The sequence below is a fragment of the Cricetulus griseus genome, chromosome 3, assembly GCF_003668045.3.
Source record: "Cricetulus griseus strain 17A/GY chromosome 3, alternate assembly CriGri-PICRH-1.0, whole genome shotgun sequence".
Lineage (NCBI taxonomy): Eukaryota > Metazoa > Chordata > Mammalia > Rodentia > Cricetidae > Cricetulus > Cricetulus griseus.
The window spans coordinates 171,309,517-171,327,032 of NC_048596.1; the positions used below are offsets into that span (position 1 = coordinate 171,309,517).

The window sequence follows — 17,516 nt, forward strand, 5'->3', positions numbered from 1 at the left end:
TTCTCTGTGATCCATACACAGGGTGTCCCAATACCAATGATTCAGACTATGCTTGTGTAAAAAGACATTCATTTTAATAAGTAAAAATGACTAAGCTTCCAAAAGTTCTTAAATAGGATTTGGGGGGTGGGTAGGGAGAATGCCTGGTGTCAGGCAGATGAGCAGGACCCAGCCCTGTCCCCTGGCCTCTGCCAGCCTTAAATACAGCCCAGACCCCTGACAGGGTGAGGGCTCCTATATACACCTTGGAACATTATATACATACTCCACTAAGGGATCCCCTCCTCAGGAGGGTAAAAAGAGATGTTCTTGCTCTCCCTAACCCCTAGCTGGTTCCTCAGCCTTCCCCACTAGTAAGGGACCACCCTCCCTGCAAGGGCTGGACTTCCATGGCCTTGTGGCCTTGGCCTACCAGGCAGAGGGTAGGCAGAGGGCCATCCCCACCCTTCCAGAAGCCCATGCTTGAGTGCCTAGAGCCACACAGACACTCGCTTCCTTCTGAACATGTTTCTCATCTCTGAGGAGGAGGCAGGGCAGGAGAGCCCCTACACGGGCCTCTATCTCCTGCATTCATGGTGGGTGTTACAGCAGGTAGCCAGACCACAGGGCCCAGCTCCAGGTCTGGCAGCATGGCACATCTTCACACAGGCACTGGCTTCAACTTCCCTAAAAAAGAAGGGGGCTTTCAGGCTCCTGCCTCAGGAGGTGTGCTCACAGCAGATGCAGAGCAAGAGACCAGCAGAAGCACATGGGCAGCAGGCAGCGGAGGACAGGCCCAGCTCTTTACAGCTGAGCCCTGGCAGAGCCCTGCAACCAACAGCAGACAGCAGGCAGGCAGCCCCAGGCCGCTGGCCCACACTCACCTGGAGACTGCAGCCCCAGCCGTCAGGCTGAAATCAAAGTGATAGATATCTCACTTGCAGGGTTTTGGCCCAGCTGCCACCACCCCTTTTGAACCCAGTGAGGGGCCTGGCCTCCAAATGAGGAGGAGGAATCCCAGGTCACAGCCCTGTGGTGAGGCCTCTTTTCCCCTGGGGATGGCAGGACTGCTTCGTGGGAGGCTGGGGGTAGAGGCATGCACTAGAGGAGCCCTGCCTGGGTGAGGGCTCCTATGTACATGGCAAGGCCTTGAGTCAGTAACATGTGCTAGGGACTTCTAGGGCCAGATGCTTTGTCACCCTCTCCAGGGGCCTGGTACTCAGTAAAACAGTTCTGCCTTCTGACTGCTATCCAGAGCAGGCAGGTGAGGGAGGAAGACTAGTTTTAAACGTGGTATTGAGGATAGGGCCCATGGTTGCCCATGAGCTAGGCCACAGCTTCCCTTGGGGAGTAGTGTCACTATAGAAGCTTCACTGGCCTGGGACTCACTCTGTAAACCATGCTAGCCCCGAACTTGCAATCCTCTTGCCTCTCCCTCCCAAATGCTAGCTAGGGTCAGGCACAAGCTACCTTGCCTAACTCTACCTCCTTTTTAAAATTCTATTTTGAGGCTGCATTGGCCATGCTGGCCTCAAACTTCAACCTTCTTGTCTCAGCCTCCCACACAGTTGAGATTACAGGTGGGGGGCCACGAGCCCTGGCTCATGGCTTTTTCTTCCCTTTTTAAAACAGCTTAGCCTTATTTTGAAAGGGCAGCCTGGCACTGTGACCATCAACATGGGACAGGTCCTCCTGCCCTCCTGCCCTCCCATCCAGTCCACTTTCAGACAGCTTACCTGATGGCTGCAGCTTTCTTCGGATGGAGCCCGGGCGGCTGTTGGTCCCGGAGCCAGGGGCAGAGTGGGTTCGTGCTGTTGGTTGCGGTGTCTGGCAAGCTGGCTCCCACTGTGAGCAGAGAAGGCCATGGGGCTGTGGGAGCCAAGGCTGTCCTGGCTCCTCCCCTTCATCCACTGTTTCCCTTCTTTCCTGACAATGGTCCCTCATCTACAGAGGGGACTAAGACACCCCTGCCTTGAGAAGTCAGCACAGGAAAGCTATCCATGAAGGAGGAAATTAATTGTATTGTACATCTACAATGGGCCACTTCTGGTCCCCCAAATAAAGATGGCCTAAAGGGGCCATTGGAACTGGGTATCGTGGCACATGCTTTTAATCGAAGCAATTAGAAAACAGAGGCAGGCAGATCTCTGTGAGTTTGAGGCTTCCTGGTCTACAAAGCAAGTTCTAGGCCAGTCAGTGGTACATGGTGAGAACCTGCCTCAAAAACCAAGAGCTTCAACCACCTTTGTGGCAGCTTCCACTCCCACCACATGAGCCTGACAACCCCCCACCCTACTCAGTACCAGCCTGAGCCAGGCCCATGGGGGACCCTCCCCCTCCTCCCTCGCACCTCCAGATGCTCCTGGCTTGACCAGGAGCCCAGCTCTGTGCGGCGGGACCCAGGACCCAACTCCACAGATCGAACCCTCTCAGCAAACTTGAGGGAGTACAGTGTCTCACTGGTGTTCTTCTCCACTGGGGACACCTAGGGGACAGAGAGCCCAGGTCTAATCCATGCCAGCTGTCTGCCCCCCTGGCACAGGAGGTGGCAGCATGGTCACTAGAGGATGGGTGCTTCTGATCAGGGGTGACCACGGCGGGCAATGAAAATGGCAGAGGCCAGAGGCATGGGGAGAGACTTGTGCAATGCATGAGAGTGTTGGCGGCAGGGTCCATGTCGGGGTTGGGGGTCTGACAGCCTGGGGAGGCCCTGCCTGAACCCCAGGCCCTCACCTGCACCACCATTAGAGTCTTGCTGTCGCCACTGAGGGAGTCCTGCAGCAGATAGGTAAGCTTGGAGTTTCGGAAGGGCACATGGCCCTGTCGGGAACGCAGGGCAGCAATGACGTCCCCCAGGGCAGACAGTGATCTGTTGATGTGCTGTGCCTCTCGAAGGCGAGTGCCTTCAGCCCCTGACTTGCCCACACGCTCCGAACCAGCCAGGTCCACCAGGTTCAGCTTCCCTGCAGGCAGGGCAAAGGGCAGGTGAGCGCTGCTCAGAAGGTACCATGGCGCAGAGCCCTTGACCAGGATGCCCACTGTGTCTCTTACCCGTGGTGCGGAGGCCTGTGCTGCAGTCCACACCACGCACTGTCACAATGAGCAGAGCATGTGAGCGGGAGCTGTGTTCGTTCAGGTTGGTAAACTCTGTGGTGCGGTTGTTGTGGCCAAACTCAAACACCTGTGGGGCAAAGGCAATGGGGCTCCTTTGGGAAGGGTAATGCTACCCCCCGTGTGTTTGATTTATACACTGAAGTTTATTTGGGCTTTGTTTTTGTTTGGTTTGGAGGGGAAACATGTTCTTACCATGTACATCAAGCTTCCCTCTAGCTCACAGAGATCTGCCTGCCTTTTCCTTTCAAATACAGGGATAAAAGGGTGTAACCATCAACATCTGGCTACTTTTTAATTTTTTGTTTTGTTTTGAGACAAGGTCTCACTCTGTAGTCTTGGCTGGGCTGGAACTCCCTATGAGGACCAGATGGATCTCAAACCCAGAAGCCGCCTGCCACTGCCTCTTGAGTGCTGAGATTAAAGGTGTGAATGCCTGGCCACTTGAAGTTTTCTTGAGACAGGGTCTTGCTGGGTAGCAGACTGGCTTCAGATTCACAATCCTCCTGCCTTTCCTTTCAGATGAGGACACAGGTTCCAAAGGCCTGGCGACTCACCCAAGCTGCACAGGCAGGCGGTGACAGCCCACATTTGAGCCTGGGTCTGTCTTCTAGAGCAGCTGTTGGTGGTCAAAGTCTTCCCCGCACTCTCCCAGGACTCCTTACCTTGTTGATGTCATCCACACTCTGCACCTGGAACTCAGTCAGCCCTGGCACATAAAGTTGCCCACTGCCATCTGGGCACAGTCGGATCTCCAGCTTCTCCTGAGGCTCTTTCCCCAGCAGGTCTCTGGAGGGCAAGCAGGACATTACTTCTCCCCCCGACACACACACACTTCTGGCCTCTGCTTGTATTGCACCCAACCCCTAGCCTAGAATCTGCCCCCACAATAAATCTTGGATCATGGGGCTGCTGGCCTTTCCTCTTCATCACTGTTTCTCCCCTGTATTCAGAAAAGGGGAAAAAAGACTTCCACAGAAGTCCTAAGGGTGGCACACCCTGACTGGGCAGGGATCCCCACCCCATCCCTACGCAGCACAGTGCAGCCCATGAAAGGAAAAGGAGCCCAAATAAGGGAGGTGAATCCACCTCCTAGATTTGGTGAAAGCCAGCTCTATCTAGAGACTAGACCCGGAGACCAGGAAGCTCCCCTCCCCCCCACCTCATGAGCCCCACAGAACTGTGGCCCAGGCCCACCTGAGGACCTCATTGTAAATCTCAGCTGCACTGACGGTGATGTTGTATTGCCAGTCAGAGGCCTTCTCCTGCACCTCAGAGAAGAGCAGCTGCAGGGCCCGCTGATTAATGCCGGGGTTCTCGGGGGTCCCCTGATGGCAGAAGGAAAGGCCCAGTGGCCCTACAGATGTTCATACAGCATCTGCCACCCCATGCCCCCAGGTACCCTCCACAGGTGAGCCTCCCTGTGAAACTGCCTGCTGCATGCTGGACTGCTCTCAGAATACCTGGATATTCTACTAGGAATAAGCAAGGTTCCCTACCTTTAAGGTAGCATCCCCTGCTGCCAGGAAGCTAGTGAGATGCAAGAGTTCAGTGGGGCAAAGGGACTGGAATGCTGACCCCTGCTAAGCACCAGGGCTATGGTCTACTGGGCCTCCTGGAAGGGGCAGTTGGAATGAACACATTGCCATTCCATTGACCACAGGGAGGCTCCCTGTCAGGGAAGCCAGAAGTCAGCTCTGTGGGTCAAGTACCTGAGGCTGGATGAACTAGCCACCTTCCAGAAGAAATCTGGAGCCCTACCTGGGCCCTAAAGGCCTTTCTTCCCCTTTGAAGGCACCTCCCTCACCCCATTCCTGTGTGAGGGCTGCTTCAAGTGTGCTGGCCCCCAGGCGTGCTCCAAGGCACTGCAGGTCCCCGTCTGCAGGTCTCCACAGCAGCTCCTCCAGGGCCTCCTGTGTTCCTCCAGAGGCTTCCCTTGCACCTCCAGGGCACCATTCCTGATGCAGCTTCACTCTGCCTTTGCTACTGTCCCCGGTACCTGCTGATTTCCTGTGTTCACTACTGTCCCAATTGACACACTTGGACTGTTCTGTCATAGCAGGTTCCTCAGGCCTCAGCACAGAGAACTGACATTTTAGGGTTCTTGGCAGTCACCTGAACTCTACACAGACCAGGACACTGCCCCATTCACCTTTCTGCTTGGTCCACCTGCTCTGCCCTTCTAACCAGTCTACTCAGAGCTGAGGGGATGCCCATAACAGGTACACAGTGGCCTGCCCGGCAGACCCTGGCAGTCTTTCCTATGCCAGTTCCCCTGTCCTATGTGGGGGATCCACAGCGGCCTCTAGAAAGCCAGAAAACTACAACAAAGCAACATCTCACAGGGCTTGAGTTTTCTATTTTGAGTTCCAGGGCTACATAGAGACCCTGTCTCAAAGCAACAGTAACAAATATATATATATTATATATTATATATATATATATATATAAATATATATTCCTCAGCTTAAGTGCCCCAGTCCTTGCTTATAAGGCCTTCTCTACGCACATGCCATGGATGAAGCCCATCTCTGAGAGCCCAGATTCCCACAACTATAGTCATGTAGGTAGCCCATCTCTCCCATGGCGCAGGAACTCCCTGAGGGCAGATGCCACTCCTCCTTCATCTCAATATCCTGGGAATCATCAGGCCTTGTCTGAGGCAGACACACTACAGGAAAGAGCTCCGGGAATACATGCAAGGAAGGAGGCCTGGCCTCTGACCTAAGCTAACAGTCCTCTGATGGTCTGCCTCCACCTCCTGGAGACATGCACACCTGTGGTGCAGGCTCCTGGGAAGAAGATACAGCAGCCCAGGGTGGATATGAGAAAGCATGCACTGTGCAAAACCCAGAGATCACGGGAGGAAGCTAGGTTCCTGAGCCCCTCCCCACTGGGCAAACACCTACCTCCATCGTATATGTCTTGCCAGCACCCGTCTGACCATAAGCAAAGATGCAAACATTGAAGCCATCGATGCAGGAGGTAATGAGGGCCTGCACCTCTTGGAATACCTGGGGGGACATTGGGCAAAAATCAAAGGGCTTCCAGTGCTGCTGGCATATGGGGCCCCACAGCTCCAACTTCAGCCACCTCCCAGCTAATGTCTCCATCAGTGACAACCAGATCACTGCAGAGGATAACCACTATCACCAGCACAGAGTTTGGGGCCCAGTCCCAGCTTGTTCAATCTCAGGGAAGACTTGACCAAACCAAGGCAGAGGATAGCATCTGTCTAGCAAATTCTCTGGCTTGGGCCTGCCTGACCCTAGCAAGAAAGAGATGTGGACCAGACAAGCCTAGAAGGGTCTCTGAGCAGAGAGGAATGTCAAGGTGTGACCCTACGCCCCCAGCCCCCATGGCGTTCATGTTGCTCAGCCTTGGCACCGGGGAGGTCAGGGACAGTGGGGAATTCTAGAAAGTCCCATGGTACTGTTACAAGAAAGGAACTCAGGGCAGGGGAGGCCACCCCAGGCCTAATGGCTGATGAGTGAGGCCTTGAGGTGGAAGGAGCCATGGGATGGACAGAGCCATGGTCCCTGGGCAAGGCAGGATCTGTGTGGATCTCCCTAAGACCTCCAATTGTACCTTCCCACCCTCCTCCTCCCAGGTGGAAGTGATGCATGCTCCTTCACGCTTAGGCTATTTTGTTTTCCCACATAGCCTTGCCCCCTGTTGTTGTGTTTCTCTCTTTATCTCTGCTGCTCCTTCCATGTCCCTGCAAATGCCCTGCCCATGGAGTCACACTCACATCCTGCTGTGAAGCCCTTGGGGAGAAGACCTTGTCCAGCTCAAAGGACACAGGCTTGCCCTTGTGCAGCAGGTGGATGATGGAGTCGTCATCTGGATCAAAGGTCACAGCATTGGTTGCCTCAGGTCCTTCCCCATCCTCCTTGGTGACTGGCCGGACTCGTGCAATCACCCGGATGTTTCCTAGATTGGTTTAAGATGGAGAGATGGAGCAGATCGATGCCAGACTGCAATGCCAGGTGGACCAGGGGCCCCATCTTTTATGCGAAGTCCCAGGAGCAACTTTTTGTTCATCACTCAGACTATTGTATGGATTCACTTAGCATGTTTTTCTTCCTGAACAGACAAATTCAGGCTGCTTTACCTTGTGGCTCAGGCGCTGCAGCCAGTCTTAGTAACACTCTCTGTGAACTTGAGTTTCCTCATCTATTCAAGGAGAAACTTGGACTCCATGGCCCAAGGGATTTATTTTATTAATCTAAAGGGACATAGGGAATGCTAGGCAGGACTTGGGTACCAGATGGGGAAAAAAGGGACAAGGCAAGAGAAGTGGGGTTGGCAGTGTATCCAGTGGGCATGGGCAGTAGGACAACTGTACATGTGTTCCCAGCCCTGGTGATGGGACACTGTAGGGTTCTCTGGGTGACTGATATTCACTGTTTCTTCTCCCAGCCAACATGAGCATGTCGAGGGCTGTGGTCTGGGGACACAGCTGTCTCCCCAGTGTCTACCACAACATCTGGCATGGAGCAGGTACTCCCTCCCCTAAATCTCAAGGGAGATATCAGTGAAGCCCCAACCTGAAACAAGTGCCACTACTTCACAGCGACCTACCACATGCCTCAGACCTGGGAGGAGCCCACCATGGGCAAGGAGCTTTAAAATAATCAAGTTCAAATCCAAGGTGGACCATTTACTAGGTGTGTGTCTTCAAGTTTCCCGACTTTTCTGGGCCCCTGAATCTTCAGCAGCAGCGAGTACAGCTCTAAGAGCAACTGCCATGCAGCCAAGGATACTCACCCTTCAGCCTCACCAGCTCATTGTGGCATTTCTTACGCAGCTGCAGTTCCCGGCGGTACTTGCGCAGCAGCTCCTGGTTGTTGCTATTAACCTCCTCGATGGCCTGGCCAATCTGGGGAGCAGGCACATTGCCATCAGAGACCTGATTCTGTTAGCTTCCCTTCACTGGCCACCTGGTCTGATGCGTTACCCTTACCTGCTCAGGCTGAGTACCCAACACAAACTATCACAGCAGACCAACCTTTCCCAATAATCCCCGAGGAAGTACAGCCGGCACCCCCATCTTATAGATAAGAAAAACCGAGCTCTAGGCAAAGACTAAACAAAGACCTGAAACTTGAGTACCTGGCAACAGTGAGATTCAGCTACTCTCACATCTAACCGTTCCAAGGAGCTGGGACCTTAATGAGAATGATGATGGGTTTGATTCTTCACCACATCCAGGTATTACTGACGTAATTATTTAAAGAGCCAATTTTCTTTTCCCAGAATATACCTGTCTCAGCAGAGCTGACATATGAACTTGAAAAACCAATGGCTATAAAAGGCTCAGCCACATGGGAGACACTTAAGAGACACTAGCTATTCTCATACTGTATGAGGATGGCTTAAAAAACAAAGTGAGCTCCTAGGCATGAAGCTTGGCGGTAGAGCGTTTGCCTACCAGGTGTGAAGGCCTGGGCTCAATCCTTAGCATAGCAATAAAGAATAAACACAGTGAGCCAAGGTGTGGTGGCAGATGCCAGAAATTACAACACTCAGAAGGCCGAGGCAGGAAAATATGGAGTCAAGGTCAGTCTGGGCTAGGTAACAAGACCCAGACAAATACAATAGATATAAGACAGATACAATAGATATAAGGATACTGTAGCATGGATAAGAGCTCATGAGAGGAATGCCTTTTGGGAACAAGGCAAGAAACTGTTGCATAGGGGCTCTGAATAAAGGTGACTGGCATCTTGCTCACCTCAGCTTTGACACTCCTGAGAGCCTCCTGCAGCAGCAGGGGGAAGCTCCGCACCTGCCGCTTGAGCCCGTTGTAGTCATTGGTGAGGGTCCTCAGTGCAGGCTGCAGCGTTAGCAGGTTGGTCCTGACACCTATGAGGCCAAGGTGTTAGACATCTGGGCTTCGAGGCAGAGGCATGGGGATGGGCAGAGCCGGCTTCAGGCTCACCTGCCAGGTTCTCGTGCACTGCCTTCATCTCCACCTGGGCCCGTGCGAAGGCCTCCTCAATGGCCCGGTTCTTATCCTCCTCCAGGGACTGCATCTCCTCCAGCATCTGCCCATGTGCCCGCTCCAGCTCTGCCTCATACATGGCAATCTGACGGCCAGGCCAGGAAAGGGTTCAGGGGTGTGGGGTGGTAAGAAAGGGAAGGGCAAGTGTGGGGAGGAAGCCCCCCCCCTCTCCTGGGAGTGGACATATGCCTGGCTGGTGCAGAGGGATGGAATGGCCTGCTTTCTTTCCCCTACAGGGCTGTGAGTCTGTACAGGCATCACCTCCCTGTACTAGTCTAGTCCCATACCCTCAAGGCACATGTGCTCAGGAGATTGGAAAGAGTGTAACATGCACAGCAGCAGGACCTACTGAGCAGGCCTGTGGGCTGCCAGGGACAGCCCCTCATGATCTTTTCCCTGTGTCCCCACGGTGAAGGGGCTTCTGTGACCGGCTCACGTTATAGATGAGGAAACAGAGCTTGACTATATGACCGGGGGAAAGGAGAAACTGGATCCCAAGTCTGTGTGTGGAGTCCCCACTACAGCCCTCTCGGCCTGCACACCTGAGCCCGCAGCTGGACTGTCAGCTGATGGGAGTTCTGCAGCTGCTGCTCCATCTCTTTAAGCACCTGCCGCTGCATGGCCACTTGCTCCTGCAGGTGCTGGTTTCGGGTCTGGGACTCGCTGAGGGCCTGCTTGGTCTTGGATGACTCCACCTCCACTGTCTTGATGACATACTGCCAAGAGAGGGAAGGACAGAGCAGAGCAAGGCTGATTGTCCCAACAGCAGCTGCTGGTGAAACAGGAGCTGCTCCCAGGAGCTGAAAGGTTTTGGTTCTGCAGAATGCTGCAGGGCCTGCCAGCATCTTCCTAAGGGGAGCCAGTGGGAAGCCCGACTGATCCCAGGCTGGGCACAAACTAACAAGAAGAACACTTGTGCCTAGCAGACAGAGAACACCCTGCAGAGCCTGCCCTGGCAGCGAAGGAGGGAGGAAAGAACAAACTAAAGCACAAGGCTGGCAGGCACCCCTCGGCCATTCACACCAGGCTGTTCACTGGGACAAGGCCCTTTTAGGGGCAAGCCCGGCCCTGGGCCCAAGATTCCTTCAAGGCAGTACAACTCACCTTAACCGGTGGGGACTGGGCCCTCAGACTGGCGATGGTCTCATGGCTGTCACGCAGGCGCCGGCTGAGCCGTTCCTCCTCCTGTGCTTTCTCAGCCAAGCAGTCCTTGAGCCGCAGCTCTACCTCGGCTAGCCGGTCGGTCTTCTGCTGCACCTCCAGGTTCAATTCCGACAGCATGCCTTTGTTCTCAGCCACTTCCAACTGCAGCTGGGACAGCTTGTCACGGAGCTGGGTGCTTTCCTGCAGGCAGCCAAGGCAGCCAGGATAGGAATAGGGTCATGTCTAGCAGCTGAGCCCACTGACCCAGGTTGAAGGGGGTCTGTCAGCTTACCTGGCTGTGCTCACAGCCCTCACAGGGCACCACCGGCTGTGCCCGAAGCTCCTGCAGCTCCACCTCACAGCGCCTCAGCTCCTGCCTCAGCTGCTCATTCTCTACCATCACCCTGTCCCTGTGTTTCTCCACGTCGGTGCCTCCCTGTGGAGAGCCGGGGCCCAGAGGAGGCATGAGCAAGGGCACACCAGAAGAGGTGAGACTAAGCTATGGAGAACAGATGGGGAAGAGAGAATGGGAGTGGGGAGAAGAGGTAGGCAGGGAATGGACGAGTCCAGGGGCTCAGGAGGAAGAGAAAGACAGAAAAGGAGGCCAGCAAGGCAAGGCAGGCAGGCTCCCTGCTGCTCCTGCTCTGCTCAGTCTATTTTCCTGAGTGTGAAAGTAACACAAAGTCACATTAATGCACGGAGTTCACACTCCTATTCTACGTCAGCAAATGAGATCCAGTCCCCTGCTCTGTGGTAAGAAGTGACAAATCTTTGAGACTAGGCAACAGAAAGCTCAGGTAAGGCATAGGGACTCAGACAGCCACACCCCAAGGTGGGATCCTCACCTTGGCATCCAACCCCCGCCCCCCAAGATGGCACTGGGAGCCTCACCAGTTCTGATCGTAGTCGGCTCACTTCCTGGGCCTGGCTAATGAGCTTTTCCTTTAGATTCTCTACCTGTGGGCACAAAGCCAAGAGCACTGTGAACCTAGGTCCTCATCACCAGCCCACACCCAGGCCTCTTGCCCAGTTCCAGTTATAGCCTATGTGGCCACACTGACCCCAGGGCCTCAGGTTTCCCTATGTTCAAGCACCAGGCTGTGCCTGAAACTCTAGTAAGCTGCCCTGTTTTCAATGGCCTACAGTGCCTACTCCCTAAAAAAATGGCTAGCCAGGGCTCTGCAGAAAGGCCTGGAGAGGTACTCTTGGGAAACTCAGGGCCCCTCATGGGGTAGGCCCCTCCAGAAGCCCTGGGTCTGTCTACTTATCTGAAAAAAAAAAAAAGTAATATTCTCTGGCTTTAAGAGGACTCTGAAGTTACATGAACAGTATAAGCCATGGGCTCACTCTTGCCCAACATTGTCCACCTTGGATAGCTTCTAGTGACTCAGCAATGAAACTGTGTCTTCTGCAGCCAGGCCATGTGCAGGACCTTGAAGAACTGTGACCAGGAAGGTGGGAATGAACATGGGTGAGCAAGATACTCAGTGAGGGGAAATCTCTGTGGTGACAATACCTTGAATAAAAATCCTTGGACAGTGACCCTTCCTCGGAGCACTCCCAATAGGCTACCCTCCCTGAAGGCCCCAGACCCTGATTCCACATTCATCTGCCCTAGGAGGCTTCCCTAGGGGACAGACTTGACAGACAAGAGCCCTAGCAGCAGAATTTGCCAGAGCATGTTGGGTTTCTCACAACATTCTGGATGGCTGTATCACCTTGGAAACGGTGTGGCCAGAGTCAGATGGGCTCTGGTGGGTTAGGAGGTCTATACAGCTTGGCCACAAAAGTATTGGGCTCTAATTACTAATTGAGGTGAATGGAAATGTTGCCTACAGGCACCAGGCAGATAAGGCAGGTGACCTCCCCTCCCCATTCCACCTCCACACATACAGAACTGGATACCTCCAGGTGGTGGAGGAGAAGCATCTCCACTGTGGTCCCCATAGGCCACAATCTGATGGGAACTCATACCTAGTACCTCAAAACTTACCTCACAAGAGAGGCTAATACTGAGTGTGGTGGTGCACACGTTTAATCCCAGCAGAGGCAGGGGGAACTCTGTGAGTTTGAGGCGAGTCCGGTCTACATAGCAAGTTCTAGGTCAACCAGGGCTACATAGTAAGACCCTGTCTCAAAGACGGGTGGGGCCTGGATGTTTGGATGTGTAAAATCTTAGATGAGACAAGGCTCTGGGTAGCATGTAGCCTCAGAGGTCACTGTTGCCTAGGCCTGGACAGATTGGCTAGCTGGGCAAGCTAGCTTCTCGGTCAAGAGGAAGAGGGACCTGAGATCCTTCACTTCTGCAGTAGACCCAGCAGGCCAATGCAGGTCAACCCTTGGTGGCCTGAGACCCCACTGAGAGACTATAAGGCCCAACCAGGCTGCCCATACCTCCAGGGGATAACCAGGTGGCCTAAAAGCTAAGACTTGAGAAAAAATGTACTCACCTCTGTCCCTACCTCTAGTAAGTTCCTTCCTAGGGGCATACACTCCCAGCCATGGACCCAGCAGGAAAACAAAGCCCATGACATTTATCTACAAGCTACCACTGCCCATATAGGGCTGAGAACCGTGTGTGTGTGCGTGTGCGTGTGTGCCCTTTGCCCACAGCAGAGTTAGGCAGCCAGAAAACCAGCTGGTCAGAAGTCTTGCCGTTGGAAACAGCTAAGTCAACTGTGGTATTTGTCTGCAAGGCAATTGTAAAACTAGTGCTTGCTCATTGGTGTTCTGAGGGCAAAGTTTGAAGTCTGAAGTGCTACCTCACGGCTGTGTCTCTCAGACCTACTGCCTTTGGCCCCAACAAGCACAGAGTGCACTTGGTGTGTAGCATCTCTGACCAGAGGGGTCTTTCCAGTCATTTTTCACAACTCTGCCCTTCCCCTTGCAGCCTGCCTCATGGCAGCTTACTAGCATCGTATTAAAGGAAAACCTGTGTAGACAGTATGAGGGAGCAGGGCCTCCAGGCTGTAGTATCACAGCACAAGAATCCTAAATCATTTCCAGTCAGGTGTCAAGTGTATGAGTTTCTCTTGTATTTCCCTCACCCTACAATAAGAGGATCTACTTTCTACCTCTCCGTATTGCCTCACCTAGGCTGAAGTTCTGACCTTGGCTGTTTCCAATGCTGGCTGATGTATAGGGAATGTGGGGGCTGGCAATGCTTCCTGGGAGTTAGGACCTCTGGCCTGTCTACAGCCTAGCTCCTTCTTGCATCACAATGGGAATTCAAGTGCTGCTGGCTCTGCTGGGACAAACAAGGAGACGCGGGAGGTGGATATATATGATGGGAAAGACTTGTTGACAAGGAGATAACAGACACTAAGTTACCTGTGAGCTCATCTTAGGAAGCAGAGCAGGGGAACCTAACTCTATTGGTCTGAAGGGTACCCTGTTAGGGGTGGCCATAGCCACCCATCAGGCACAACCTACTAACTCCTTCCTGCCCCCCCTCCAGGATCAGCTACACCTGATTGGGGCAGGGCAGTTAGAACCAGCTGCCAGGAGAAGGCCCCTGTCTGCACTTGGAGGGAGGCTCTGCTTCAAGAAGGCTTGAGGGTAAAATAAGCAAGTGCCTGAAACAAATGGAATACCCAGAGAACTGGATGGAAGACAGGAACAGGAAGAGCACAGAGCAAGGTACCCTGCAAGCCTGTGCCACCCCCACTCACCCAGAGCTAGCAAAGCTGTGAGCTTAGGAGGGGAGAGCTACAAAGGAACTACAAAGGCCAAGCAGGTAGCAGATGCTCATTGTGGTTCAACAGCAGAGGGACATGTGCATAACCCCTGAGTCACAGAGCTGGGAACCGGAGAGTGTGGAGTCTATCAGATGACAGGAGCACTGGCCTGGCCTTGGGCAACAGTCCCTCCCACCTAAGGTTATCAGCCAGAGCAGCTGCTCTCCACCTGTGGACCGTGACCCCTTTGACAAACCTCTATCTCCAAAAGTATTTACTTTACAATTGGTAACAGCAAAATTTCAGTTACAAAGTAGCAATGAAAATTATTTTATGGCTGGGGGTCACAGCACTCGGAAGGTTGAGAACCACTGAGCTAGGGAAACTGAGGCAGGGGTCAGAGTGAGTGGGGCCTGTCTGTCTACTGACCTGACACAAACCCATATTTACCACAGCACAAGCAGCTGGGTAGAGGTGGGGTACCCGCTCAGGTCTGCGTTTTCTCAGCTGTCTGCTCCCAACCGGTGATTACCTCTCTACCTCCCACCATGCCCGGACAGCGTGGCAGCAGCTATCTCAAGGCAAAAAGGAGGCTCTGCCAAGGGTTCTGCAGAGCCTTGCTGAGCTGGCATTTCACCTGGAGTCCCCCCCCCCAGAGGGGGTAGGATCAAGGCAGTACCCCTCCCACAACCACCTCACCCATTCTGCCTCACAAACTCCCCAGCCAGGGCGCTGGCCTGGCTTGGTTGACACAGCTGTATCTAGTGCCATGTAGTATTTGAGAACACAGTATCTCAAACCCAGCCAGGCTCACGAGGGTAACCACAGATAGTCCCCTTCACCCCTCCGTGCCTCTCCACTTCCCCATCAAGGCTTCAAAGACTAAATGAGGAAATCTATGCAATGTGCTTGCCAAGGCCCAGCACATGACATATTCTACTACATACTGAGCAGCTGACATCTGAATGTTCAGGACCAGAAATTTTCTGAAGTTCAGATTTTTAAAGTTTTGCTTATACACAATGAGACATCTTGGGCATGGGGGGCCCAGGTCTAAGCAAAGTTCACCTGTGTGTCATATGCGCCTTATACACTTAGTCTGAGGTCATTGTTACAGTATTTTAGTAACATTTTAATGCATGGAGTAAACTTTGTTCAGGCTTAACTGGCAGAGTTGTGGCATTATGTTTGATATAGGGTTTTGGACTTTGAGCATTTGGAGTTTGGGGATTAAGGATGATCACCTGGGATAGCATAGAAGATCTGTAGTGAGCCTCAGAGCTGCATTCCTAGTGCCTTTCACCAGGCTGGTTCTTAGTAAATGTAGATGGATGCTGAATGCAGAAGAGCCCTTGAGGACCGCAGTGGGTGGTGAAGTTGGCACAGAGCATGAAGCCATCAGCATGGTATTGGGCTAAGGTGGGCTGATGGATGACCACTCCAATAAAGACCAGAACTGCCCCATGACTTCACACAGAGGCTACCAGATGGGAATGTCAAGGGAACCTCATCTTCCTATGTCAGAAACAAAAGTGAAGGCCAGGGCTGGGGTGTGGCTAAGCAGACACAGACTTTGGGGTGGGGTGGGGTGGGGCTCAGATTTTCATACAAATTGAGATTTAAAGCTGGCAAGCGATATGATTTTAAAATCAGACCAGTAAGAACTATTAGCTTCAGCAAAGTTGCAGATAGATATGAAATCAATGCAAAAATCAGTTGTGTTGCTATAACAACAGACCATTCGAAGTAGAAAATAAAATCATTCCTCTTACAGTAGCATCAAGAAAGAATAAAATCATACTACATCTAAACCAGAGGAGCTGGGAGATGGCTCACTGGCAAAGTGCCTGCTGCTCAAGCACATGGATCTTAGTTCAGATCCCCACCATCCATGTAAGAAGCTAGGCCTGGGGCCGGAGAGATGGCTCACTGGTTAAAAGCACTGGCTGCTCATCCAGAGGATCTGAGTTCAATTCCCAGCAGCCACACAGCGGCTCACAGCCATCTGTAACTTCAGTCACAGGACATCTGACACCCGTTTCTGGCCTCCAAGAGCACTTCATGAGTCTAGCACATAGACACACATGCAGGCAGAACACCCTTCCACATAAAAGTAAAAGATCAAAAGATGTATTTTTTTAAAATCCAGGCATGGCAGCACATACCTCTAACTCCAGTGCTGGAAGGAAGGACAGAGACAGACAGACAGATCCCAGGGGCTCATCAGCCACCAGTCTAGCCAGTGTAGCTGAAATGGTGAGCTCCAGGCTCAGTGAGAGACCTTATCTCAAAAACTAAGGTGGAGAGCCATAGAGGAGACACTCCACGTCAGCCTCTACCCATGCATGCACATGGGTGCAGGCACTTACAGGTTCACATGTACGAGCATGTACACACACACCAAAAAGGTAAGAATACGTAACGAAAAACTACCAAGGTTGCTGAAGGAGATTAAAAAACAGTGGAAGAGAGAAAGCATCTTGCAGTCGTGGGCTGACTCAATAACCAGGGTTCCAACAATACCCAGAGAAATCTAGAGAGCCAAGACAATTCCTACCGAAACCCTAACAGCATTTTCTAAAAACATTTAAAAAATTCATATGTGGACTCAAAGGAAACCAAACAGAGAAGTCTCGCACAAGAAAAATGAAGGTGGACGTCTGTGCTTGACTTCAATACTACAACAATCAAAACAGTGTGGCAGAGAGACAGGCATGAAGACAACAGGAAAGACCAGGGAGTCCAGAATAAGCCTTACATGCATGTGCTCATGATTTTTGATAAGTGTGCCAAGGCCATGCAACGGCAAAGAACAATCTTTTTGACAACTGGGGGTGGTAAACTGGTTCTCCACATGTCAAATAATAAAGCCAGGACCTTTGCCCACATACCACAGAGTAATATACAAAATGGACAGCAAGTGGATCAAAGACCTAAACAAAAGAAATTACATTATAAAGCTCTTAGAAGAAAATATAGAAAAAATACTTCATAACACTGAATTTGGCAGTGATTTTTTGATATGGCCCCCAAATATGAACAGCAAAAGAAAAAAATAGCTAAGTGGTCTTTTGTACTTCTACAACTCAACAAAAATCACCAGGAGAAGGGTTGGAGAGGTGATGCAGAAATTAAAACACTGGCTGCTCTTCAGATCAGATCGGGATTTGATTCCTAGCCACCACAAAGTGTACATCCAGACCCAGGGGAAATCTGATGCCCTCTTCTGGCCTCATCAGGTACTGCATGTATGTGACACATGCAGGCAAAACACACATACACATAAAAAAAATAAAAATAAAACATTAAAAAAAAAATCACAGGTATAGAGCTTCAGGTTATCATCCCTGAAACAAAAGACACCAATCAGAGTGAAAGGTAGCCATCCAGTGGGAGGGAAATGAACAAATCAATTACCTGAGAAAGGATTAATACCAAATGAAGTAAAGAACTTCTACAACTTAACAGACATCAAATCACCTGGATTGGGAGGGACACCACTGCACACCCACGGGAATAGCTGTTAAGTAAGTATCAATGAAGATACAGACACACCAGAACCCTGGATACTGTTGGTGGGCATGAATGGTGCAGCCACT

The 17,516-nt window shown here is 52.1% G+C and overlaps 1 protein-coding gene across 5 annotated transcripts in view; it reads right to left on the bottom strand.

The window, feature by feature from the left end:
- Positions 1-52: 52 nt before the first annotated feature.
- Kifc3 (kinesin family member C3) overlaps positions 53-17,516 on the bottom strand; it is a 34,916-nt gene continuing 17,452 nt past the window's right edge. For 4 of the 5 annotated variants that reach the window (XM_027405688.2, XM_035442596.1, XM_035442594.1 and 1 more), the window contains 16 exons: positions 11,132-11,197; positions 10,533-10,676; positions 10,202-10,441; positions 9,640-9,813; positions 9,035-9,182; positions 8,828-8,958; positions 7,861-7,972; positions 6,842-7,023; positions 6,000-6,104; positions 4,288-4,418; positions 3,756-3,879; positions 3,031-3,160; positions 2,713-2,942; positions 2,330-2,464; positions 1,716-1,824; positions 53-666 (listed from right to left, as the gene is read on the bottom strand). In XM_027405688.2, coding sequence (XP_027261489.1) covers positions 641-666; positions 1,716-1,824; positions 2,330-2,464; positions 2,713-2,942; positions 3,031-3,160; positions 3,756-3,879; positions 4,288-4,418; positions 6,000-6,104; positions 6,842-7,023; positions 7,861-7,972; positions 8,828-8,958; positions 9,035-9,182; positions 9,640-9,813; positions 10,202-10,441; positions 10,533-10,676; positions 11,132-11,197 — 2,187 coding nt within the window. In that variant the 3' untranslated portion in view covers positions 53-640. Of the gene's footprint in view, positions 667-863; positions 891-1,715; positions 1,825-2,329; positions 2,465-2,712; positions 2,943-3,030; positions 3,161-3,755; positions 3,880-4,287; positions 4,419-5,999; positions 6,105-6,841; positions 7,024-7,860; positions 7,973-8,827; positions 8,959-9,034; positions 9,183-9,639; positions 9,814-10,201; positions 10,442-10,532; positions 10,677-11,131; positions 11,198-17,516 lie in introns of all 5 variants that reach the window. The other variant, XM_035442595.1, reaches the window with a different exon arrangement.